General features: G+C 36.1%; 1 protein-coding gene across 3 annotated transcripts in view; it reads right to left on the reverse strand.

The window, feature by feature from the left end:
- Positions 1–26,843, reverse strand: part of NSD3 (nuclear receptor binding SET domain protein 3) — a 112,494-nt gene that overhangs the window by 18,436 nt on the left and 67,215 nt on the right. For 2 of the 3 annotated variants that reach the window (XM_037526065.2, XM_054700881.1), the window contains exons 11-19: positions 26,385–26,513; positions 25,378–25,504; positions 19,100–19,297; positions 18,439–18,612; positions 14,249–14,395; positions 10,981–11,137; positions 4,639–4,841; positions 3,539–3,651; positions 1,589–1,858 (exon numbers count right to left, since the gene is read on the reverse strand). In XM_037526065.2, coding sequence (XP_037381962.1) covers positions 1,589–1,858; positions 3,539–3,651; positions 4,639–4,841; positions 10,981–11,137; positions 14,249–14,395; positions 18,439–18,612; positions 19,100–19,297; positions 25,378–25,504; positions 26,385–26,513 — 1,518 coding nt within the window. The remainder of the gene's footprint in view (positions 1–1,588; positions 1,859–3,538; positions 3,652–4,638; positions 4,842–10,980; positions 11,138–14,248; positions 14,396–18,438; positions 18,613–19,099; positions 19,298–25,377; positions 25,505–26,384; positions 26,514–26,843) is intronic. The other variant, XM_037526066.2, reaches the window with a different exon arrangement.

A 26,843-nucleotide genomic window follows, 5' to 3' on the forward strand; every position in this document is an offset into this window, starting at 1 on the left:
AAATTTGGCTGTAGTCTCCTAAATGTACGAAAATTTTTTCCAGGTTATTACCAAGTCTTCATGAGTATGCTTTTCAGCGACTGCATAGTTCTAATTATTTTTTAAGATATCAGTTGTCCTACATTAGCAGTTCCTTAAGTGTTACAGGTAAGAATAATTTGGATTGTGCTTTCTTTTCTCTTCATTATGTCATTAATTTAATAAATCAGATTATATTTTAGAATAAATAAAATTACCATTGAATGGTGTTGACACAATATCTAACTGGTTTCAGGATGGCTCTCAAAATGCTCCAGAAATCATAGGCAAAATTTGTACGTGTAACATGAATGGTATTAAAGTAGTATTAAGATTTTTTGCACTATAGTATAAAATGACATTCTCAATGCAGATGACCTGTGAACAACTCAATCCACACAGCCAATATATCAGTAAATTCTGTCCATGCCACAATTCTGTCTCTCCAGAACAATCATGGTCTCCTTTTGTCACTTGTCCCCCATTAATGTAAAATCTCCATGCTATAGTTAAAAGTTATTCTTTTGAAACCCAAGGGTGGCAGACAGATTTTTAAAATGGTTCCCATGATCCTTGCCTCCTGGTACTAATGTGTTGTGATCCTCTCCCCTTGAATACAGTCATAATAGAATATGACAAGGGTGGCAGGATGAATGGTGATTAAGAGTCCATCTTTCCGAAGTGTCTCTCTCCCTGTTGACGGTACAAAAATAAGAGGCCTCCTCAGGTTTGTCTTAACCAATTCATTTTTTTTTTTTTAAATTTTTTAAATCTTTTTTTTAAGATTTATTTATTTATTTATAAAAGCACTGGGTACAGTCAGAAACGCGGGAGGGTGAGAGAATTCACCAGAGCCAGAGCTGGGAGCAGAGCAGGCAGAAGGACTGAAGTACACTGCTGAGGGGAGCAGCGGGCGGCAGGAGAGGTCTGCGCGCCATGTGGGACCCTCCTCCGGTGGCCGGGGAGCAGCCGGGGATCGAACCGGCACTGCAGAGGCTGCTGGGCAGCTTCACAACCCAGCGCTCAACCACTGCGCCACCTGGGAGGCCCTTAACCAATTCATTTAAAATAACAATCCCTGTCATCAATCAGCTCTCCACTTTAACATCTTTATTTTTTCTTTACAGCATTAGGGCAGGGATTATAATATCCAGTTCAGAGATGAAGATGAGGCTTAGGGCAGTTAGTGACTGGGTAATGAGTTCATGACCAGTGAGTTATGATGTTGGAGCAAAGTCCTGGGTTTGCTAGTCTCTGTCCCAGTACACTAATTTTACCTTTACTGAGTCTTTTAATCTACTTTGCTTACCAAGTAAAAAATAATTTCAAATAGAGAATGTCCAATGTCCCCTGTCCTTTTTATGACTGATCATTAATACCCAAATTTTGTGTATTTTATTACTAACTCCTCCTACAGTTTCTTTGCCCAAGAAGTGCCAAGTGAGACCTTTCAAAGGTTGCCATAGTTCCCTATGTGATTCACCCCTTCTGAAGCATCTCTAAGAGGCGTAATTCTAGTCTATCTCCCACCCACTATACAAACCTCCACCCTATCCCCGACCCATGCTACCTTCTTAATGCTCCTTTTGGTCCTGAGGCCCCAGCCTCTTCGCTCCGTTTTGATGATTTCTGCATCAGGGTAGAGCCTCTTTGTAAAGCACTGGTTCTGGCATCGATCTCCAGCTGGGCATACCTGCGGGTGACACTCATACTGCAACATTCTGTTCAGGCACTCAGATTCTAAGCCGCAAGGGTTCTCATCAGCAGGCTTGCAGTTGCAGCGGGGAATCTCTGATAGGTCTGCAACATGGATCTGGACTTTTCCTATAACCTTGTTAGCCTAGGAAACAAGCCAGAAATGAGAGGGAAGAATTAACACCAGGACATAAGAAACATCCATGCTATTCTTGGCCCTGTCTCTGCCTTGTGGTGTAAAAGGGTATTCATCTTAATTTTTGTTTCCTTATGAATAAGCTAGGAAAAATAACTGTCTTTTTAGTTGACAAAAATATCAAAACCTGGTGTGGGGCCTCCCCTGGTGAAGCATGCGGTTGAGTGCCGTGCTGTGAAGCTGTCCGCAGCCTCTGCAGCACCGGTTCGATCCCTGCCAGCCCGCAAGGGTCCCACTTGGCGAGGCAGACCTCTGCCATGCCCGTTGCTCCCCTCAGCAGTGTATTTCAGTTGGTCTGCCTGTTCTGTTCCCTGCTCTGTCTTTGGTGAATCCTTTCACCCTCCCACGCATCTGGCCTATACCCCGGTTCTTGTGTCTGCCTGCTCTGCTCTCCCCTCTGGCTCTGGTGAATTCTCTCGCCCTCCTGTGCTGCTGACTGTGCCCAGTGCTTGTGTAAACAAATAGGTAAATCTTTAAAAAACAAATAAACAAAAAAACCACAAAAAACCTGGTGTGAATTCTCATTTAACTTGTGCATTTTTCATCTTGAATGGAAATTTCATAACTGAAAACAACTGTGGGCTCGCTGGAAGAAAAGGGTTAAATATCTATATTCTCATTTAGTTGCAGAATAATCTAGTTGAGCAAGAATAAGATTTCACATCTGCGATACTATGATTTCTAAGAAATGTATTTTGGTCAATTTTAATCTTTGGTTCAGGACTCCTGGCTTCCAAAACCCTTCATTCTGTAATTTCCCAAGTGATAAAGAGTTATGGGAACATCCTTTGTCATAGTATTTGGTTTCTTATTCTCACTTTCTGAAAGCACTTCAAAGCCATAACAGTGAAATGGGTGCCTTTTTATTCCTGACAAGCCTTTTTCCACAACTGGGTTTATGCTAATGAAGTGACTTCTGGATGCACCTGGGGGAGGTCAGTCAGAGAGCCAGTCAGAGAGCTATTTGCAGAGGAATCAACCCTGAATTGAGGGTTGTAACTTTATACACTGCTCTGATTTTTAGGGAAGGGAGTGGGCTACAGATTGACTTAATCGCCACCTGCCAGTGATTTAATTAATTAGGCCTATGTGATGAAGCTGCCGTAAAAACCCAAACAGAGGGATTCAGAGACTTTCTGGGTTGATGAACACATGGAATACTGAGAGATTGGTGTGCCCAGGAGAGGGCACAAGGGAAAATCTGAACTTCTACTGGCTACTGGCAGCTGGAGTGGGTGGAAGTGGGGGGATCTTATGAGAGATGGAATCTGATACTATCTCTAGGTATACAGTATCAGAATTAAGTGGAATTCTCAGACATCCTGCTGATGTCCAGAACTGCCTGGAGGAACTCCCCTCACACACACATTGGTTTGGGTGCAGAACCCCAAAACAACATTAAACATTTTGCTCCTAGACTTGACAGGGTTTATCAAAAAACTCATCACAGAGGATAGCAGCTATGGCTCCCATTTGATGCTTCCAACAAATGTTCTCAGTTGTTTTACAGAGGATTAGGTGATAATTTACAAGAGTTTCCACAAATCAAAAAAGAGCCTTCTAACTACTGAGATGAATGCATTTTATCTTTCCTGTCAAATACCAGTGTTTTCATGGGTAAAAACTTACTTTGATGTGTTTGTAGGGAGGGGGTTTTCTTGAGTTCTTTTCAATCTCTAGTGCTTCTTTACTTTCTCGTTGTGCTTTTAATTCCTGGAAACGCTTTGCAGCTTCTTCCAGTGCTGCCAACAAGACCAAAGTAAGTATATAAATACCAGAAAAACAAATAAAATAAAACCTGTTAGAAGACTAGTTTTATACTGCCTTCACAATGCACTGATCTGGTCTGAGGTCTTCTTTTTAAAATTACATTCTGGAGGGCCTCCCTGGTGGTGCAGGTGGTTAAGCGCAGTGCTGTGAAGCTGTCCGCAGCCTCTGCAGTGCTGGTTTGATCCGCGCCGACCACAGAGCAACCCACAAGGCGCGGCAGACCTCTCCTGTCTCGCCTGCTGCTCCCCTCAGCAGTGTATTTCAGTCGGTCTGCCTGTTCTGGTCCCTGCTCTGTGCCTGGTGAATCCTCTCACCCTCCCGCACATCTGGCCTGTACCCTGGTTTTTGTATGAATAAATAAATCTTTAACAAAATAAAAAATAAAAAAAAATAAAGTTACATTCTGGAAATAGCCATTTCTACCAGAATAGGGTAAATAGTTCAAAATAGGATGTAAGTCATTTATAACTGAAAACTATTACGCTCTGCCAGCTGCTGCCTCAGAGAAGCGGTCCTATTTCAATGATCAGAGGCTTCCAAATGAATCAAAGAGCAGCTTTTCACTTAGTACTAGACTTACCAGTCATTTTTCTTTTACCCAGGAAGTCAAACTTTCTGGTTACTTGTTGCACAAACACTTGTAACGTTTGTCATAGGAAGATTTTACTTCTCTTCTGTGGTAAAAGAGCTTCACTTAAGAAAACTACTGCCAGAGTAGTTTTCCATGTCTGTAGAAAGATGACTAAAACACTTTCCATAATAGCAAAGTATGTATTTTTTTAATTGGAGAATTTTTAATTGGCTGAGTTCTTGCATGGTTTTAATGTGACTGAAAATTTGCATCATAATCCCTGGTAAAATTCTCCAATCCCAAAAACATGTTATATGCACATTAGGAGGTTTCAAGAAATCATCCTGGAGACTCAGTTTTGAGCCACTATAAACATCCTCCAACTTACCTTTCTTGAAGGTTTTGTTAATACTTGTCTGTCCCTCAGCAAAACTTTTGTCTCCTTCAACATAAGGGAATACTCTGCCCTGGTGCACCCAATAGTAGTCATGAGAACCAAAGAAGAACACAGGGAAGTCCCCTAAGTCATGCTTAAGGCCTTGGATGTTCAGTGGCACGGACCTGGGATTGCAGATCTCGGCTGGCCACCACCTGGGAAAAACAAGCAAGAGGATGAAAAATGACACTATTCTTTAGATGGCTGGCAGAAAGGGGTGAGGGTAGGGGGTGAGGGGTGGGGCAGGTTTTATACTTTGTACTTTTCATTCACATTCTAAGGACACAAAATACTTTGTCATTAATTCTGCCCAAATCATTTAAAAACATGTTGAATAATGAATGAAATAGTGAACATAGATTAAACTAGTTCTAAGCACCTGATCTAGCTTCTTTAAAAAATTAATAGTTGATATTTATAAAATAACATTATGAGAATGTAAGTCATAAGGCATAATAATAAAATAATAATGAACCTGCTACCCAACCTAAGAATTAGAGAATTACCAATACTGTTCCAAACCCAATTTGAATCCTAGAAAAAGTCATGCTTCTCTCCAAACTTGATATTCTTAATACCAAGATCATCTTTCAAAGTGTAAAAACTTATTTACACTTTCAAAGTGTAAAAACTTCTAAACAAATCAGCACTTTCTGGCTAATCAACCAGGGTCAATACTAGATTTTATATCAATGTATATTTCTGAATCTAATTTATCTTAGATCATAACAAACATGGGTTTTGGACATAATGAAAACAATTATTTCATGCAGTAATGGTTGAATTACTACTAAATGAAACCATCTATGAGGCAACTGACAATTTTTAACAATTGGGCAAGTCAGGAATTGAAGGGTATAGCTTCTTCAGTATATAAAGTCAATAATAGGAATAGTAAATATACAAAAACTTAAATTTTTTCACTTTATTTTTCATGTCTAACAAAACCATTTACTTTCTGAAAAATTACATTATTTGGAACATAATTGAAGGAAGTCATCACTCTCCCAGATTCATAGTACAGAACTTGAATACACATCATCTAAAAGTTATCCTACTGTCCACGTGAGAATTAAAAACATGGTTAAGAAGCAAATGCTTAATAAATACAAAACACTATTGGTTTCCTCTTGAAGTAATATAGGAAATGATTATTCTGTCTACTTCTAAATCACCTTAAGGCATTTAAGTATGTACATAACAACTGCATTCATCGGGTCAGTTAGGAAGAGGCATATATTCTGCCACTGATTGTTCCAAGTTCTATACTCCTAAGGAAGGCTTCACACTGAGGTAACTAATTATTGGAAAGAAATAGTTTCATGTGGCCCAGCTGGGCCTAACTGGAAAGAAACATTAAGAATCAGTTCATGGATGGAAGTCTTTCCAAAACATGTAAGAAGAATCTGACCTACATATAAAATTTGATTAGACTGAACTAGAGCACTGCTTTGGGTTTCTTTAAAATGTAATGTGATTGAAGCGTAGATATTAAAATTAAGGCAAAGATATATTCACAGTAACTTTTAAAAAAAGAAAATAAGTATTATAAGCATGGTGGCTACAGTTAATAATACTGTATTACATATTTATTTATTTATCTTTGTGGGACCCTTGCCCAGGGATCGAACTGGCGCTGCAGAGGCTCGGCAGCCTCGCAACCCAGCGCTCAACCACTGCGCCACCAGGGGAGGCCCTGTATTACATACTTAAAAGTTGCTGAGAGATCTTAAAATTTTTCATGACAAGAAAAAAAAATTGCAACAAACAGGATGATGCACCTTAACTAAACTTATCATGGTAATAATTTCACAATATATACACATGTCAAATCATGGTGAACGGGCCTCCCTGGTGGCGCAGCGGTTGAGCGCTGGGTTGCGAAGCTGCCCGCAGTCTCTGCAGCACCGGTTCGATCCCCAGCTGCTCCCCGGCCACCAGAGGAGGGTCCCACATGGCGCGCAGACCTCGCCTGCCGCCCACTGCTCCCCTCAGCAGTGTACTTCGGTCCTTCTGCCTGCTCTGCTCTCCGCTCTGGCTCTGGTGAATTCGCTCACCCTCCCACGCTTCTGACTGTACCCAGTGCTTGTATAAATAAATAAATAAATAAATCTTAAAAAAAAAAATTCATGGTGAACACCTAAGACTAATATAATACTACAACATGTCAATTATATCTCAAATTTTTAAAAAAGATTTGTTTTTATTTATTTATGCATAGAAGAACTGGGGTGTAGGCCAGAGGTATAGGGGGGTGAGAGGATTCACTAGGGACAGAGCAGGGAGCAGAACAGGCTGCTGAGGGGAGCAGCGGGTGAGACAGGAGAGGTCCACCTTGCCATGTGGGTTAGTTCCCCAGCTGGGGATCAAACTCATGCTGCAGGGTCTGGCGATAGCTTCATAGTGCTGCCTCTTAACCCCTTGTGCCACCAGGAAGACCCTATATCTCAAATTTTTAAAAAGTGAAAAATGGGGGAAATATCTTGAAACTTATGGGAAGATTTGGAGCTCCTTATGCTGCATAGATCTTTCGTATCTAGGAATGCCTGTCTTGTCGATTAAATGTCAAACTCACACCCCTTCCCCAGAAAGATACATATTTTTTAATTATAAAAGCAGTGTCTGCCTCGACTAGAAAGTAAAACAGTGCAGAAAAACTGAAAATGTCTTCCCTTAAAGTGTCATACCTCAGATTATTAATGTTAGATGTATTTCTTTCCAGGTGTTAAAAAACATATTTTCAGAATCACATGGAAAGACTGGCTCTGTAGAGTTCATTCCCAAGAACGAACAACACAAAGTTGTTTTGGGGTTTGATACTTTTTAGAGGTTATATTTGTCTGCAGATGGACATGTGAAAGATCATTTTTTGGATTTTGTTTTTGTAGCCAAAAAAATGTTTATTAGAGTTGACTTAGAAAAACTTGTTGATACTGTAAAATTAAACTCATTTACTATTTCTACAATACTTTAAAAAATAAATGACCACATTCTTTTAGTGGATTATATAAATTTTATACTTATTGAAAAAAAAACAACCTGACTACATATAAGAATTTTTTTAAAACACAAGAATTCACAATTCCACTAGCTAGAGATTTAGTGCTAAGGCGACTGCAAATACTTCAGACTTTCTTATGCTTATACATACAAAAACATGCACACTCACTTTTCTTTCTTTAAAAAATACTATTTAAAAAAAAACCTACCTTTTTCTTTTAAAAAAGAGGAAAACTAGATCTGCAGCCATTAAAAATTATACTACAAACAAATGGGGAAATGATGTATATACTGCTTAACATACTTTTTAACTTCAACTATATCCTGAAGATCTTCTCAGTTTACTGTTGGGGATGGGGGAAGGATGTCCTGAACCAACTCCACAAACATAGGATTTATGGACTCCACCTCCACCCCAGACCAAAGAGATCCAAGACACCAAGGACTACAAATCCCATAATGTCATCATCACCAAAGGAAGGATTAGTGGGAACTGAGGGTGGGGTTAAGCAGCCAGGTTTGGTATATAACCAGACATGTGGGCCTTGTGGTGGTCTCTTGGTTTTTCACCAGCTCTCAGCATGCTAATGGGATTCCAGCTCAGTGGAACTGGTAGGATGCATTCATGAATTTATCTCTATTGTTCTCCCTGAGTTATTCATTTCTGCATTTCCCTTTTTTGTAAATTAACCCTTTATTAACCTTTTGTGTATGCCTACAGTTGAGTCTCATAAGTCCCTTTTAAGCACATGGGTGAGGACCCACAGTCAGGCACCCCTTTCTTGTTTGTTTTTTTTTTTTAAGATTTATTTTATTTATTTTGCATAGATGAGCTGGGGTGCAGGCCAGACATGCAGAGGGTGAAAGGATTCATCAGAGACAGAGTGGGGAGCAAAACAGGTGGATCTACTGAAATATACTGTTGACGGGAACAGCAGGTGAGACAAGATAGATCTGCTGCACCATGTGGGCAGCTCCCTGGCCTGAGATCAAACTCATGCTGCGGTGGCTGGCGACAGCGTGATAGCACTGAGACTTTAACCCCTGCACCACCAGGGAGGCCCCCAGGCAACCCATTTCATGTTGGGGTTGCCCTGTAACATTACTACATAGATCTGCATTAGCCTTTTATTGGCTTTAAGGTGTTTTACAATATGAACACACTATAATTTATTTGACAGATCCCCCAATGACTGAGCATTTGAGTTATTTCAAATTTGCAGTTAAAAATAATACTGCAGTAGGGCCTCCCCAGTGGCGCAGCGGTTGAGCGCTGGGTTGCGAAGCTGCCGGCGACCTCTGCGGCGCCGGTTCGATCCCCGGCTGCTCCCCGGCCTCCGGAGGAGGGTCCCACATGGCGTGCAGACCTCTCCTGCTGCTCGCTGCTCCCCTCAGCAGTGTACCTCAGTCCTTCTGGTGAATTCTCTCACCCTCCCGTGCTTCTGACTGTACCCAGTGCATGTATCAAACAAACAAACAAATAAATAAATAAAAACATGCCTCTATAAAAAAAAAAAAAAAAAAAAATAATACTGCAGTAGACATCCCTAGAACTGCATTTTTTGCCTGCAAGTCCAATTTTTCCCCTCTTAAATTCCTTGAAGTCAAAGGGTACACACAGTTATAATTCTGATACATGATGTCAGACTGCCTTAAAGGTAGCACTTGTTTCTTCATGCTAGCCCTCATCACGAAATTATTACTCTTTCTGATCTTTGCTAATCTGTTAACTGAAAACATAAAAACCTCTGTTTTTAATGTACATTTACTTTTTGTGAAGCTGAGTATTTTTCGTATGTTCATTTTCTATTTGCTATTCTTTTTACGAACTGGCTCTCTCTCATCTTTGCCCATTTTTCTAAGTAAGGTATTTATTTAATCTTTTCTTATTGAGAGTAGAAGAGCAAACACTTTCCCCTGGTTTGACATTTGCCTTTTAAAACTTTATGATCTCTTTTGCCATACAGTATAAAACTGTTTATGTATTCAAACTGTCAGTTTTATTTCTCAGAACTTGGAGGTTTACTGGAATATGTTATAAAACAAACACACACACAAAAACAGTGCTGGGTGGTAGTGGCTTCTCAATCCCCTATTGCCCCAATCTCAGCTGAAAATGAAGCTTTTGAAGTTAAACACATAGGCAAGCAGCATAATTCAACCTGAGACCATGGCATAGCACTTACTGAAAAAAATTAAAGCATGTGGGCTTCCCTTGTGGCGCAGAGGATTGAGCGCCATGCTATGAAGCTGTCCGCAGCCTCTGTAGTGAGGGTTCGATTCCCGCATGGCCAGAGAGAAACCCTCATGGAGTGGCAGACCTCTCTTGCCTCGCCCGCTGCTCCCCTTGGCAGTGTCTTTGGTCTGTCTGCCTGTTCTGATCCCTGCTCTGTCTATTGTAAATTCTCTCACCCTCCCAGGCCTCTGACCCCCAGTTCTTATATAAATAAATCAATCTTAAAAAAAAAAATCATATATTAAAAAAAAATTATAGTACGTTGGAAATTCTCTAGAAAGACATTTTACTTAGGATTCTAACTGGGGGAAAAAAAAAAAAAAAAACCTCTGTTGTGCTCTTTTTTTTTTTAATAATAAATTTTATTTTTATATTCCCCATACAATTGCAACCCCCTTATTTTTGTTGTGCTCTCTTGAACTGTATCTATTTTCTTAGTAAAATGATAAACAGTCCCAAAACATGGAGCATAGAAATTTTCAAATATACTGCTACTCCTTCAGTGAAGACTTACTAAAAGAAAGCTTCTTAAAGGAGGAAATTTTATTCAAATAATAGCAATCCTACATACTTCTTACTTTAGTCCCTTAAGAACAAAAGGCTCTTGATATAATAAATTAATCTCTTTATAAATTCTAAAAGCTCTCTCTTTGCATACAGCTTAAAGCTTCTAGCTAGAACTAAAATGGAAGAGCTATTTTAGCCAGGATATAAACTCTCGATTTTATTTGAAATAAAAAATGAATAAAAATCCAATTAGGACACAAGAAAACATTCCTCACTATCCACATAATACCCTTTATTCCAGAATCTAATTGTCTATTGTTAATCAGTATAAAATAACTTTCAGAGAAAAAAAAAATAACCAATCCAAAGGAAAAAAAAATTTAGCAACATATCCTTCCCAATCCTCCAAAACCCATACTTACAACATTTCTTTTATTTAAGGACGGAGTTCTGTGCTGTTCTACCTATCTTCTACCCACTTGGTATAAAGATTATGAGCCTATGTGTGATCAGTGACTGAATACTTCCTCTTTGCCCTTGGAAAAACTTGCCTGTAATTTCCCAATTTGACCCAAACAATCTGCTTGTAATGTAGTTTCTTGCCAGCTTTACAGTCATTACAATTCCAGCAGCCTTCTGGCATTTCTATGCTCAGGCATTCCGGGTGGAAGGAAGCTGGGCACGATTCACAGCAGAGCAGTCTTCCACCTTGAAACAAATAAACAGTCTTAATAACTGAGAATAGAAGAAAGAGAGGAGAAAAAAAAAAGGACAAAGTTATCTTTGTAGTGCATTAAATTTGATTCAAACTGGGGGGAAATAACAAAGGGATTGAGTCATAGCTATAGTGATGGATTAAAATAGAAAGCAAATTGAACAGATTAAGTTATTTCAAGTTTTGGAGTTGCACCAAAATATTAGTGTATTCTTTACCACTCTAAAATCTGGGCAGCTGAAACTTTAACATGACAAAATAGATGCATAAAATCTTTAGACTGAGTAGACTTGAGAGCAGATTTTTCAAATAAATATGTAGCAACTTATTTTCTTTGCTCCTTGAGAACAAAGAAAGCAAGCAATAGTCATCTTTGTATTTTAATCCAGTGCCACAGTTAACTAAATCCCTTTATAACAAAATTAGCAAGAATGAAAATATAGCCAATAGGTTGATCAGCACGTTTTTTCTTCCGATAAAATACAAAAAAGCAAAAGGATTGTACTTTGTCAAGTTGGTCATTATATTACCATTACCTTTTCAGTGAAGATAAAGTCAAATAAGCTATACAGCAGTGGTTTGAAACTTTTCATCACCAAGGGTTCCCTTTCCATTCATTATGAACCTGTATGTTTTTGAATATTTTATCAACTTTATGGGCCTATGTTTTCAAATATTTTATCAACCAAAAAAAAACACCTGCAAACCAAAATCCCTGCATTTTAAAAATAACAGATTAGTTTCTCTTGTTTATATCAAAGAAAAATATAACTGCCAATCAGAGCTTATGATCCCAATAACTAGTATTATCACATTAAATGGTTAAAATTGTAGCCAAATATAAAAAATACACATGCAGCCTAATTTTGTACAAATGTGTGATTCTCCTAGATTTTCTGATATTAAACAGTTCAAAAATTTTGTTTATATAAGTCTTTTCTGACTTCATATTGAGAACCACTGCTTTATAGCATAAAACTAAGTAATTATCAGTATAGAATGAAGTACCACACACAAGGAGATCCTTCCAAGATCCCTAGCAAAATCTTCTTCTTTTAAATACACAAAATGATCTTTGGATTAAGAACAAAACATGTGCAGCAAACAAAATAATATTTTTAAATGGGGGATATTAGGTATTTCTAACAGGTATTTCAACAAGTAATGGAGAAAGATGTAACCACTGAAGATGAGATAAAATAAAGACAGTTACTGCAAAGAAAAAATTCATCTTTCCATTGGAAAATCAGATCTATAATCCACAAGTGTTCTGAAAATTAATGTCTCATACACAAAAGGTTGAGTCCTTTATATAACTTTATCAAATCACATGTTCCAACCTTTTGAGGATTTGCTATCAATTTTCCAGACTTTCTGTAGACTTTCAAACATCTAACTGATTAACATAAAAACAAAAAGAAAATCCATACACAAATCAGTGATGAGTTAAATTACTATATTTCCTCTGCTTAAAAGTTTTTACTTCAATCATTAGTATTATTTCTTTTTGTCTACAGATCTCAATATGGATTAACTGTTCCAATTCTCCAGTCTAGAAATCAGCTGCCTGAGTGCTCTTCTCCTAGGTGGGGAACTTTTCTGTTTTAAGTAAAATGAGATAATTAATTTTTCCATCAGGAAGGAGTGGCCAATAAGGAGAGCTTTGCAAACAGCTTTAAGGGACATGGGATTATTAGAGCTGATGTGGAAAAGTCAGGCTGGCCACTTTGCCATTATGGAATAGTTTTTAATTTTAAGTCTTATTTCAGAGGAAATACAGACCCAGAATCATAAGTGAAAATCATCACGATTTTTTGACAAAAAATACACAAGGGAAATAGAAAAATAAAAATATGAATAATCCACCTTGGTGCTATGCAAGAACACTGCTTTAGGATGCAAGAGAAGATATGGTTCAGCTAAGCAAATAGAGGGCTCAAAATAATTTCAGTTCACGTCAAGGTCAATACTCAGTACTGAAAACGAAGTAGTCAACAACTGAATTAATCTAATTTTATAAAGATGCTAGCAGCAAAATAAGGTATTTCTTAAAATGCCTTGGGTAGTCTAATTTCATTGCATTATGGAGTTAGTCAGACTTATGTCCGTCTTTGTTTTGGAAGTAGTGTACCACCAGCAAGGTGACATACTGACTTTAATGGAAAGCAAACAAAAATGCCAATACTCTCTTTTAGCCTACTTCTTGACAGGTGCTAATCAACTTGCTTAGTTATACTTTCTTTTAGTAATGGGTTGCCACTCAGATGTTTGATAGAGAGCAAAGATAAACCAAGCAGGCAACAAAGACTAGAATAAAAAGCCCATTTCAAATATCCTTAAAATATTAGGTATGAATTAATTTTTCTTTAAAGATTCTGACTCTGTGGCCTAGATCATAACAGGAATATATACAAGAAAAAGCCTTCACCTTCCAGGTTATTTATTTTACATTATGGCATAACTCCCCAGTTGATACATTATTGTTAAACCATTTCTCTCTTTTATTGCAAGTAGGTTATATAAAGCTAAACACAAGATTTTCTTCATAGATTAAATTATGTGTGTGTAAATATATATACACATACATCAGACTGCCTTTCAATATCCATTATTTGGGGATATCTGCCCTAGTTGCCCACCAATGTCTCTGGAGAGAAGAGCAACTAGTTTTTATATATTTGTAATAAAACTTTACAAAACAAAAAGAATGTGCCTAAAATCAAAATGTTAAATATCAGTATCTTGGTTTCCTTCTATTTAATAATCTTCTTGTTATTTAGTTGAAAGTAAAAAATAACATCACATCTATGCTATCCTAACATGAAAAGCAGTTCTACATCAGGCAAAAGAATGGGTGTCCTCATAATGTTCTTCTGTGAAAATTTATTCAAGGAGAGGAGTAAAATTTTGTAATAATGGAATTATTTTAAGCCCTTTTAAATAATTTTGCAGCCATATGAAGACAAAGTCACAACCACCAAGGTAGAATTTACCAAAAATAACAGATGGTGTTTGACAGGCATACATTTGCCCCCCTTTGTTGAAAGAGAGAAAAATAGGAAATGCAAAAATAAAAGCAAGAGATAAACTATTTTGATTATTACCTTTCTCACATTTCTTTTTGGAAGCTGACGAAGAAGGAATCATAGGTAATTTCATCAACTCTGCACGATTTGATTCATTCAGTAGGTAGTGGGACTTATAGGCATATGAACTGAACATGGGGTCTGAATGGTCCTGAACTATCAGCCCTATACGAAACAAACAGAAAGAGATGAGCTGCAATGAAACTACCCATGATTCCATGAGGAAAAAATAAACCAACACCTATTATGTAGCTGTGCTTAAAGTTGAGGGGAAAAAAGAGAGTATGAAGAAAAGGAAAGACCTGACAGAAAAGGCCTTCTATAGTTATTAAAGGGAGTTTAAACTACTCTTGTTTTATCCCTATATAGAAATCTATATGCCATAGAAGAAAACTCCAAAGTAATTTGAAGATGTAAACTGCATCTGAGATCATACTGAAAACAACCTATGGAAAACAAACCTACATTCCTTAATATTTAGAAGTGCTGTGATGACAATCCAATGAACTAAATGATACACCATTTTTTTACTAGAAATAAGAATTACTTACATAACACAGTAGAGACAGACCCTGATCTACCTTCAATGTATCAAGTATCATAAAGGCAGAATTAAGTCTCTCCTCTTCTTTATTCATACCTTTTACTCAAATTCTAGCTTGCTCTGCCAAATAACGAAGCTTTTCTCTATTAATGTGATACATGAGTCTAGAGGAAACATAATTTGTTGAACTCTACTGAGGCAATACAAACCATTTAAAAATCTTCCCTGCCAGATATAAAGTGATTGACATCTTAAGGGCTTATAAAAGCAATCTTTTCTGATTTATCAGTACAATAATTATACTATTTGGAGGAAAACACAAGATCTGCTCTAATACACATGTGACACCCACTTCTCTTCACAACTCTTCTCCTCATCGAATTTATAGTATAGCTACAGGCCCCTCCTAAACCTAGGGGAACTGTGAGACCAGGGAAAAATTCTCTATGTGGATACTGGTCAGTTTAGCATGATCTAGGAGTTTACAATACAAATTATAACAGCAGTTTTACAGAGATCATTTTGATAAGAGGGATGAGTTTCATTTTTAATGGGGTTATTTACTTTTTTCTGTGGATGCTGTTAATGTATATTGACACAGATTCAAGAAATCTCTCTCACACAGATGATAAAATAGAACTTGAAACTGCTTATGGTAACATAAGAATCTTAAAAGGTGCTATAAAGTTAAATAAATTTTATAGATTTAATAGAGAGAAGAAGAGGAATTATATAAAACAAGGGCTTTGAAAGAAGAAAGATCAGGTACAAATGTTGGTACCTGTGTAACCCCGAGTAAATTCCTTGTGTAACCCCGAGTAAATTAATTAATCTGGGCTTTAGTGTTCTTGTTCATATAAAATGGAGAAATAACAAAGCAATTGTGGCAATTCATTCAGCTATGTCTAGCAGAGTTTGATTTGCAGATACAAAATAAATTGCTATTAAAATGTAAAAGAAAACCTTAATCTACCATCTTCATTTTAAATTACCATTACAAAGGCACAGAATATAACTTTCATTTCATACCACCCTTCAGCTGAAGAGAAATGTAAAGAATATATATAAAACTGAAATATGACTGAACATTTCCATGGTGGGAGGTGGGGCAGAGAGGAGTAATGTTCCTCTAAACCTTAAAACATTTTTTTAAGATTTATTTATTTATGCATACACTAACTGGGGTATAGTCCAGAGGCGGTGGTGGCGGATTGGGGGAGAGAGAGGATTCACCAGAGACAGAGCAGGGAGCAGAATAGACATATCTACTGAAATAAACTGCTGAGGGGAGCAGACAGCAAGACAGGAGAGGTCTGCTGTGCCATGTGGGTAGCTACTGGCTAGTGATCAAACTCATGGCACAATGGCTGCTGAGAGCTTGATAGTGCTGAAACTTTAACTCCTCTACCACCTTGGAGGCCAGAACCTTGAAACATTTCTATAAATATTTCTAGGTATGTCAGTCCTTAATAATTACCTTAATGATTTAAAACAACCAGCAGCAATAAAAAATCCCCTCCAAGGAGGAAAAAATTCTCTATGAGGCAAAGAAAGAAAAGCAAAACAAGCTAACTTTTCTAATATCAAAGCATAAATGATTAAAATATACATTTTTGTGTGTGGATTTATTACAATCAGGGCTTTTTTAAAATGAAAATCTCTATAAATACCGATTAATGAACACATATTTACTTTTGAAAAACTTTGATTTAAATAAGCCTTCTCAAATCTCAACATCTGATCTATTTAGAATAAATTTCTGTAAAATGCTGCAAAGAAAAACAAAAGGTTCTGTTTACTGCACAGTTTCACAGTTAAAATGTTTGAGAATTAAATAATCTTGCTTAAATAGGCATTTAAATACAGTAACTCCTTCAGAATAGCTGCCAAATTGATAAATGCATCTACAAATTCTGCTATTAAAACATGAATGTTCCCCCTCTATTTACATTATCTCAAGTTTATAATCAAGGTTTAAAAGAGACTGTAAGAGACTAGGGTTCTTGAAAATGGGATATTTACCACCTATCTTAAATTGAAAATGTCCATTTTAAAGGCCTCCAAATTTTTAAATGAAACAGAGTAAGAGAAAACACTGGTTAATATACTGATGGTACTTAATTCAGAATATATTCTAAAACAAGGCAGCACGATAGTTATAAACTTGATGTTTAAAATGTTGGTTCAATTATACACACACACACACAAATACACATACACACAGAGCTAATAAAAGTATGTGCTCATAATAGCAGAATAAAAGATTTATAGTGATAGAGATTTTATCATTGACATGCTTTTCTGTTTAAAATTCTCTAAAGCTAGCCACTCAAAAGATAATTCAATATCTCCATCCTATTTTTGTTTTTAGGGATGGGCACACAGAAAGACACAACTGGTGACTTTTTAATTGCTTTTCACTATTTCAATACTTTCTACCACCTGTTACAATGTTAGTATCAAACATTTCAGATGATTCCTTTATGTACTAATCAGGCTTCAGAGCTGGTTACAAATGTAATTGCTCTTATAAAAATAAAACAAAAACAAGCAAACAAATAAGCAAAAACAAATCCACCACAATGCTTCCTTAATGGCAGACAGCCCTGCTGCTTATAAAACCCTGGCACACTGAAAGCCGTAATATACAATGGACTCAGTAGCTGCTACAAAAAGGACTACTATTTATTTAATCTTTTATTGCCTACTTTCTCAGGTTATTAACTTTTTAAATGAAAGATACAAAAGCACAACAACTGAAGATCCACCTAAATTCTATTTTAAAACACTTTATAGTACTTTCACCAAAATAAGACTGTCTCCTAAAGAAAAACCAAAACCAAAATCAAACCATCTTCATCTTCAGTATAGCCTAATATAATCAACAGGTTGGACAAGCCACAGATCCTTTCAGATATTTTACTTTAAGCGAAGTTTAGAAAACTTAGTGTTTACATTAGAAAGAACAAACTGCATTTGGGGATATAATTTGGTTTCTAAATTGCTTACTAACTACTAAAAATTGTTTCATTATAGTACAGCTGAGATAAAATTGGACGCTCTGTATTCAACTTAAGAAGTTCTATTTTCTGTTTATCACAAACTCTAGTTCACTGACCCCCTCAGAGTTACAATATTGTTTTTAGTTGATCAGTCTCTTGGCATATTTAAATATCAACAGCTGGCAAATAAGGAAGTCTCTATTGCTGGCTCTTAACACTATCACATATGTTCCCTTGGCTGTATCCCATTAGACCTTCTTCAATGCCAGACCAAAACATGATAAAATACAAAGTAAACAAGTGAAAAATAAATGTGCTTGCCTTCCAAATGAAATATCAGCAAGTTGAAGATAATGGATTAAAGGATATAACATAGGAAGAGTCTAATTTGAATGGAAGAACTGTGAGCAGAAGGAAATAATCTTCTGATGCTCCAACAGGAACACTAAGAACTTATCTATAATCTAAGTTATTTTTTAAAATGCGGATTTCAACTTAATAAATGGAAAAATTAACATTCTAACAATTTGGATATCTAATGTTATAAAAGGGATTAGTTACTGGAAGTATAAATCTCTCTCAAGGATAATACTTAAAATCTGTTTTAATGGGGAAATATGTGTCAATGAACTCAGAAAGAAACAGAAAGAACTTCCACTCACCTCTTGCACAAACGAAACAAAAGCCTACATTTACAGCAGAGGAAGAATTGCTGCTCCGTTTGGAATGATTACTACAGATGAGAATGTAGGAGGATACAAATATGCTTCCTGCAGCAATGCAAGCATCTCCAGAGTGATAGGCTACTGGACATCTCAAACATCTCATCATGCGACCTATTTAAACACAAGTCAAAAAGGAATCTATGTAACAGGACAGCAGCTCTGAATTTAAATGAGATTTTTGGAGTTGGGTTCTTTGAATTCCCATTTGATGCTGGTTAAAGACACAAACATTTTTCTTCATTGTTTGGTTGTCATTCCTATGCTATGTGCCCCCTAAGTGCAATAACCACCTAGAGATCACTCAAAGAAAGATTTGTCTGTTCCAATGCTGAAGAGATGGTTGTCATTCTATGAACCATGTTAAAGAAATTTTCAAGGATAATTTTGAACATATGTAACTTTCTTCTCATGGTCTGAATGAATGAGAACCTAATCTTCACTTATTCTGCTACTGATTGTGGGTGAGCTGTTATAACTATAGATAAACAGAGGGAGAATGCCATTGTTTCTTATAATAGTGTAGGTAATAAATTATTTACCACTGCACTTAAAACAACAACAGCAAAAAGCATTGTCCCCTTCTTTAGCCCTGTTTTACCTTTACTTGCTTTGTGGATATCTTTCTCCATAGAGCAGGCAGAGCAGCAGTGCTGGGGACAGCGGAATCCTTTTGATTCGAAGATGGCAGTGGGGAATTTGCGGACACAGGCTTCATGATAAAATTTCCCACAAGCACCAACGGAGCAACGCTTCACATCTGTACCAGACACCTTGCATGAAAAACATAGGTGCTGTCCTAGAAAATAAGTTGAGGAATACATATTAAATATGATTAAAGTATATTCTTTATATATAGGAGCAACTACTGACATCAAAGAGTTATCCTCAAAAGATTATGCTAGCATGTATTAAGAATTTAACATACAAAAGAAGGCATTGAAAATAAATGGTTAAATTAAAAGATTATTTAACAAATTTTGTTAGAATAATTGATTTATGGGCCTCCCCGGTGGCGCAGGTGATTGAGCACAGCGCTGTGTTTGTTTTCCACAAATGTGGAAAAACACATGCAACAAAGAAGACAAAGGACTGTTGTTATATAAAGAATTCAGATATGTATCTTGCATATTTTTTATATATCAGCAAAGATAACTAAACAAGACTTATAAAGAATGATACATCAATAAATTGACAAAATATCCGAATATGAAAATGGGCAAAAGGTGAGAATAAGCAATTTACAGAAGGCAAAAAGACAAATAGTCAATAAACATGAAAAATGTTCACCTTCACCATTAATCTGATAAATATTAACACCACAGTATCATTTAAAAATTAATTAGGAAAAAACTTAAGAGAGTTTGATAATGACAACTGCTGATTAGTGTGTAGAGAAATAGGTACTTTTATATATTGCTGGTAGTTGAGATGGAAGGACTATCTTAGAAGGCAGGGAAATACCCATTAAAATAAAAGCACATTCCCTTTCTGTCACCTAGAAATTCCACTTCTTGTTTATCTACATTAGGGAGGACTTGTACATGAAAAGGATGTTGAGTGAAGCATTGTTTGCAACTGAAAGCAACTCAGTGTTCTTCAATAGGGAAATAGTTAAATAAACAATGAAACGTGGGTACTAGGAAGCTTTAGGCAGAAACTAAACAGAATGTATCTGTACTGACATAAAAGAGATCCAAGACAAACTTAGCAAAAAGAACAAGCTACAGAACAATGGTATAACACAATTTCACTACCACACACAGACACACACACATTCACAGGGTCATATACCAAACCGATGAACAGTAGAACCTCTGGTAAGGGCTAGAATTAAGCAAAATTCCATTAAGACTAACGACCAAAAGGAACTTCAGCTTGAGCTAAAATTACAATACTTTCATAACACTGCATTTGTGCATTATTTGTACAATTAGAATAGTAAATTTAAAATACCAGCATAAAAATACCTTTAAAATTGCAAAACATGAATGGACAAGACACACGGAACTGATCATAAGCATGTCAATAAAGATGCAGGAAAAACGGGGGCAATAAAGAGGCAAGAAAGGAGGTAGGTACAGAGGAGGGAAGCAGATAGGGTATTGCAAAAGTGATTTGGTGGAGGTTGAGTAAAACATCTGCATATGTGGAGTAGTAAAAAAATGTAACCCCCCCCAAATTAGAATATTTTTTTAATGCAGAAAAATGGTTGGTTATAAATAAAGAACAACAAAATACAACATTTTCATCACCATTTGTCTTATTATTCTTTCAAGGTAATTATCTTTTCTGTGAATAATTTTAGTATTTTTATCCTTGAGTCTACAGTTTTAATTAGATATCCAGCTATAATTTTGTTATATAATTTTTTATTGAGATTGAGTTTTCACTTTGTATCGCCTGCTTTACATATGAAAATTGAAGTTATTATTGGCCATTTATATATCATCTTTTGAGAAGTGTTCAAGTTTTTGCCCATTTTTTGTATTATACTACAAAAATCTGCATTGCTTGATTCATGAAATTTTTTTTTTAAGTTAGCAGATTCAGCTGTGATTTTCATGTTTTCACCCACTGTTTTTTGTTATAGAAACAATAAGCAAAAATTTTTAGAAATACAGCAGAGACCTCTTTTTTTGTCCTGATGTATAGATATAATTTCAAATTATATTTATATGCATGTAGATATGAAATAATATTTTTAAATTTTTAAAATTTATTCTTGCATAGAAGAACTGGGGTGTATTATTTATTTTTGCATAGAAGAACAGATGTGTGTGTGTAAGAGGATTTACCATAGAGAGAGTGGGGAGTAGAACAGGCGGATTGATTGAAATATACTGCTAAGGGGCACAGCAGTGAAACAGGAGAGGTCTGCTGTGCCATATGTGGGTCAGTTCCCTGACCAGGGATCAAACTCAGGCTGTAGTGGTGACTTAACCCCTAGACCACCAGGAAGGCCCCATGAAATAATATTTTTTAAAAGTAGCTTTTAGAAATCTTGGGCCTCCTTGATGGCGCAAGGAGTTAGCATGCAGCCTATGGATCTGTCCACAGTCACTGCAGCATGAGTTCGATCCCCAGCCAGGGAATTGCCCACATGGCGCGGCAGACCTCTCCTGATTCACCTGCTGCTCCCCTCAGCAGTGTATTTCGGTAGTTCTGCCTGTTCTGTTCCCCACTCTGTCTCTGGTGAATCCTTTCACCCCTTCCCCTGACACTTCTAGCCTGTACCCCAGTTCTTACATGCATAAATAATCTTTAAAAAAAAATTAGGGCCTCCCTGGTGGCGCAAGGGGTTAAGCACTGCACTATGAAGTAATCCGCAGCCTCTGCAGCACAGGTTCAATCCCAGGCCGGCCAGGCCAGGGAGAAACCCACATGGCGAGGCAGACCTCTCCTGACTCAGGCGCTGCTCCCCTCAGCAGTGTATTTCAGTCAATCTGCCTGTTCTATTCCCCACTCTGCCCCTGGTGGATCCTCTTACCCCCTGCATCTCTGACCTGTACCCAGCTCTTGTATATATTAATAAATAAATCTTTAAAAAAAATTAAAAATAAAGTAATTTTTAGAAATTTTAAAATTGAAGAAAATTATCTTAAGAGGTTTGACTTTACAATTTTATCTAATGCAAAAACTTCTGTATGTAAAAAGAGGCTTTCACTTTCATAATGATCAAAGTGAGTATAAAATAAAGAAAAATTATTATAACTAATGATACTGTTATATTAATAGAGAGCTGAGTGATGAAAACCTTTTAAGACTTATGTTTAAAATTATAGCATATGATACTTCTAATACGCCTCCTTCTCACTAGGATATGGCCTTCATCTAGACAAATAACATAAAATTTCAAGTGATACATTTTATTCAAAAGGGCAAATGTAAATACTTTCTAAAAATCTGTTTTCTTAAACAATAGAGTGGTAGTGTAAGAACTTTATTATGTATGTATGCTATAATACTTTTCATATATAAAGTGTACATATTTTGATAAACATAAGAAAATTTCCTAAAAGACCTTAAATAATGATTTGAAAAACCTGAGTCTTAATCCTATGTTTAAAAGATACCAAATAGTATAAACTAATTTTCATGTAATAATGAATTGAAATCAAAAGCTAAAAGGTAATTTTAAAATTGTAGTTAAATATATAACATAAAATTTACCATTTTATCCATTTTTAAGTGTATACTTCAGAGACATTAAGTACATTCACATATCTGCAACCATCTCCAGAATTTTTTTATTATCCCATATTGAAACACTATATACCAAAAAGCTCCTCTTCCCCGCCACAACTGTTCTACTTTCCATGAATTTACCTACACTAAGTAACTACGGTTAATCATGCATAGTAGTGGAATCATGGAATATTCGTCCTTTGTGTTTTGCTTATTTCCCTTATTATGAAAACATAATGATGTTTTCAAGGTTAATCCATGTTGTAGCATGTATTAAAATTTCATTTCTTTTTAAAGCTAAATAATATTCCATTGCCTGTACATACCACATTTTGTTTATCCATTCTTCCATTGATGGTTATTTGAGCTGTCTCCACTCTTCTGGCTGTTACGAATAATGTTGCAACGAATATGTGCTTAAGTCCCTGCTTTCAATTCTTTTAGGTATATTCACAGAGGAAGAATTGCTGGTTCATACAGTAATTTCCACATTGGCTATACCATTTTACATTCTAACCAATAATGTGTAAGGGTTTCAATTTCTCCATACTCTGCTCAAAACTTGTGGTTTTCTGTTTTATTTTTGATAATAGCTGTCCTAATGAGTGTAAAGTAGCATCTCTCTGTGGTTTTGAGTTGCATTCCCTGGATTACTAACGATGTTGAGCATTCTTCATGCTTATTAGCCGTGTGTGTGTGCATGTGTGCGTGTGTGTCTTTAAAGAAATGTCTATGAAAGTATTTTGCCTAATTTTGAACAGAGCTGTTTTGGTTTTTTGGCTGTTACTGCTGTTGAGTTGTAGGAATTCATATATTCCAGATATTAGTCCTTTGTCAGACATATGATTTGTAAAAATTTTCTCCCATTTTGTGGGATGATTTTTCTCTCTGTTGATAGCATTATTTGGTATATAAAGTTTTTAATTTTGATAAAGTTCTATTTATTTATTTATTTGTTTGTTTGTTTGTTTATTTATGCCTTTGTCTTTGGTATCATATCCAGGAAATCACTGCCACATCCAATGTTATGGATTGTTTTTCCAGGTCTTCTTCCAAGAGTTTTATAGTTTTAGCTTTTATGTTTTGGTCTTTGATGCATTTGAATTAATTTTTGTTTATGGTATTAGGCAAAGGTTAAACTTCATTCTTTGAATGTGTATATCCATTTTTCCAGTATCATTTGTTGAAAAGGACTGTCCTTATTCTATTGAATGGCCTTTATACCTTGTCAAAAAATCATTTGACCATATATGCCAATGTTCATTTTCGGGCTTTCCATACAATGGAATAGACTTATATGTCTCTTTATGTCAGTACCACACTGCTTTAATTACTGTAGCTTTGCAGTAAGTTTTGAAATCATGAAGTATAAGCTTTCCAATTTTGTTCTACTTGTTTTTTTTTATTGTTTTTAAAGCAAATTTCCCATTAAATTTCCTTACAGCTATATACCAATTAGATTATATCTAATTTTTGTTGGCAGAGTGTTGATGCATCCGGAAGTTAGAAGTACTCAGTATTTTAATACTGATATATATGGTCCTTTTAATAAGTAGTCTAAATCACAGCAAACAAATGTTTAAGGAGTTAAGCAGGTTACATAAATGACTGGAGTGACAGCGTTTTAGAAAAAAAAAAATGATAAGGAATATGGGATACCAGTAATACATGCCCAATTCGTGTTCAGACTTTCAAAACACATTTTGAGAGCCAAAGGAAAGGACGTGGAGATAATTTGACCCCCAGGTTGCCAGTTGACGTACTTCAAACTAAAAAATTATTACTCTAATGGAATTTAGAATAAAAGGATTTTAAGAGACAACAATCAAAAATCATAAATATCTGTGAAGATCAAATAAAGGAAGTGAACATATTATAAATACTTGATATTTATATTATAAATATAATATTTATTATATATTAGCATATTATAAATACTTGATCAGCATATTATAAATACTTGATATGCAATTGGCTCATAGTTCAGTATAGCAAAAATGAATTAAAAACAAACAAAAAAATCACAAAAACACAGCTGTGAGGGGCACTATCATACCACCTCTGGTCGACTTTTCATTTACTGTGTTACAACTCTACTCTGACTTTCTTTGACCTTAACTAGAACCATGGTTACAAAGAGAAGAAATATAAACTTGCATATTTCTTTTTCAATTATTTTGATAGAATCTAGTCTATGTATGGGGGAGGTAAGAAATAAATGGTGATTCCCAAACTCCCATGTTTTAAAAACAATTTCCAGTAATTCTATCTTTCTACTAAAATTACAATCATTATGGTTATAGTTTATGACTGACATTTATTCCAATTTATTAATATCAAAGAGGCTGTAAACCAATTTATTAAACACAAAATCCTCAAATCCAACTGAAAAATAATTGCATATACACACTTTATATAGCTCTTTCAATAGAACAGAACAAGTACATCTCAATGAGTTGATATATTTTATGGTAAAAGCACTGGTGGGAGTACATCAGACCATAACATTGCTAACTGCTCTTTAATCTTAGGAATGCAAATCATTGAATGGTCTTAATTTGTTGAAATACCTATAGGAGAGGATAAGAGCTAGATCAAAGGCAGTTAGTGAATTAGACGTCATGGGAGATGATGGCATTGCATATTCCTCTCTAGTCATCTTTCCATATTTATGAAAGTAAGAAAACTTACCAGTTTTACATTCCATGCAGATAAACTTTCCATCAGAGAGTGATGTCAGTCCTAGGCACTCCAGGTGAAAGTATTTGCAGCACTCTCCCTCACAAGGAATCAGAGAATCACCAGAGCTTTCACAAATCTGTAATATGGCAAAAGGCAATGGTTCTCAAACTTTAGCTAGCACCATAATCACATGGACGTTCCATTAAGACAGACTGTTGGATCCCTCCTCCCAGTTTCTGATCCAGTAGGTATGTGATGGGGCCCAAGAATCTGTGTGTCTAAGAAGGATCCTGACAATGCAGATGCACATTGTCCTCAGCCCTCACTTTGAGAATGGCTGAACTAGATAACCATTTCCAGACCCAATATGGAATAAAGTTTAAAACACATACATACTTGATCTTTTATAATTCCTTCTTTGAAATCTGCATACTTTTAACTTTTCTTCACAGGGCAAAACAGTATTTTTCAAAAATGGTAAATACACATTTAAAAAGTACCAACTTGGGCCTCCTGGTGGCGCAGCGGGTTGAGCACAGCACTGTGAAGCTGTCCGCAGCCTCTGCAGCGCAGGTTCGATTCCCAGCCAGCCAGGGAGATTCCCATACGGCGCATCGGTGCCCAATGCTCCCCTCAGTGCTGTCGGTCTGTCTGCCTGTTCTGCTCCCCACTCTGTCTCTGGTGAATCCTCTCACCCTCCCATGCCTCTGGCCTGTACCCCAGCTATTGTATAAATAAAAAATAAATCTTTAAAAAAATTAAAAAATACCAACTTAAGTTTAAGTAATGCTTTTGAAATCAGTCATTTGACATTTACTTTCAATTAATAGTAGATTAGCACAAGACAACTTTCGCATATAAAAAGTAAGCATTCCAACTCAGAAAGAGAAAAAAAGTTAGATAAGGCTTTCAGATCTGCAGCTTTAAAGTAATGTCATTCACTTAGAACACAAATAAGTATATTATTAGCAGAATATAGCAGCTGTTTCACCCTACAGGACAGGTCACTTGCCTACCTGACACACAGTATCCTTCTTACTCATTCCAGCGCCTCTTCTCGAAAAACTTGAATCCACAGACTGCACATCAGAAATGTCTGCATCTGCAGTAGCTGAAGGGCTATCTACTTGCTTCCCAAAGCCTACCTATATGGAAAACAGCACATTTTTTTTAAAAAACAATTTTTTTCTCAAACTTAGGTATTATGAAAACCCTAGTAAGACTTGCTCAAATAAACCTTGATACAAACTCTTTTCCTTTCTTCCTAAAACCCCTGGATATCATAAGTTTGGTGTTTTGAGAGAAACTGTAGTTCAAATCAAAAAGCTTGAAACAAACTAGGTTTCCTTTATGTGAGAGATCAGCAAAATGAAGGTACTTATAAGGTATAAAATAACCACAATGATTTCTTTTTCATGCATATGTTTAAAATCTTCCCAAATAAGTCAAGCCAAACATTGTTACTTGGTTTTGCA

This window comes from Talpa occidentalis, unplaced genomic scaffold, assembly GCF_014898055.3.
Source record: "Talpa occidentalis isolate TD23 unplaced genomic scaffold, MPIMG_talOcc4v2.1 talOcc4.4, whole genome shotgun sequence".
NCBI classification, from domain to species: Eukaryota; Metazoa; Chordata; class Mammalia; order Eulipotyphla; family Talpidae; genus Talpa; species Talpa occidentalis.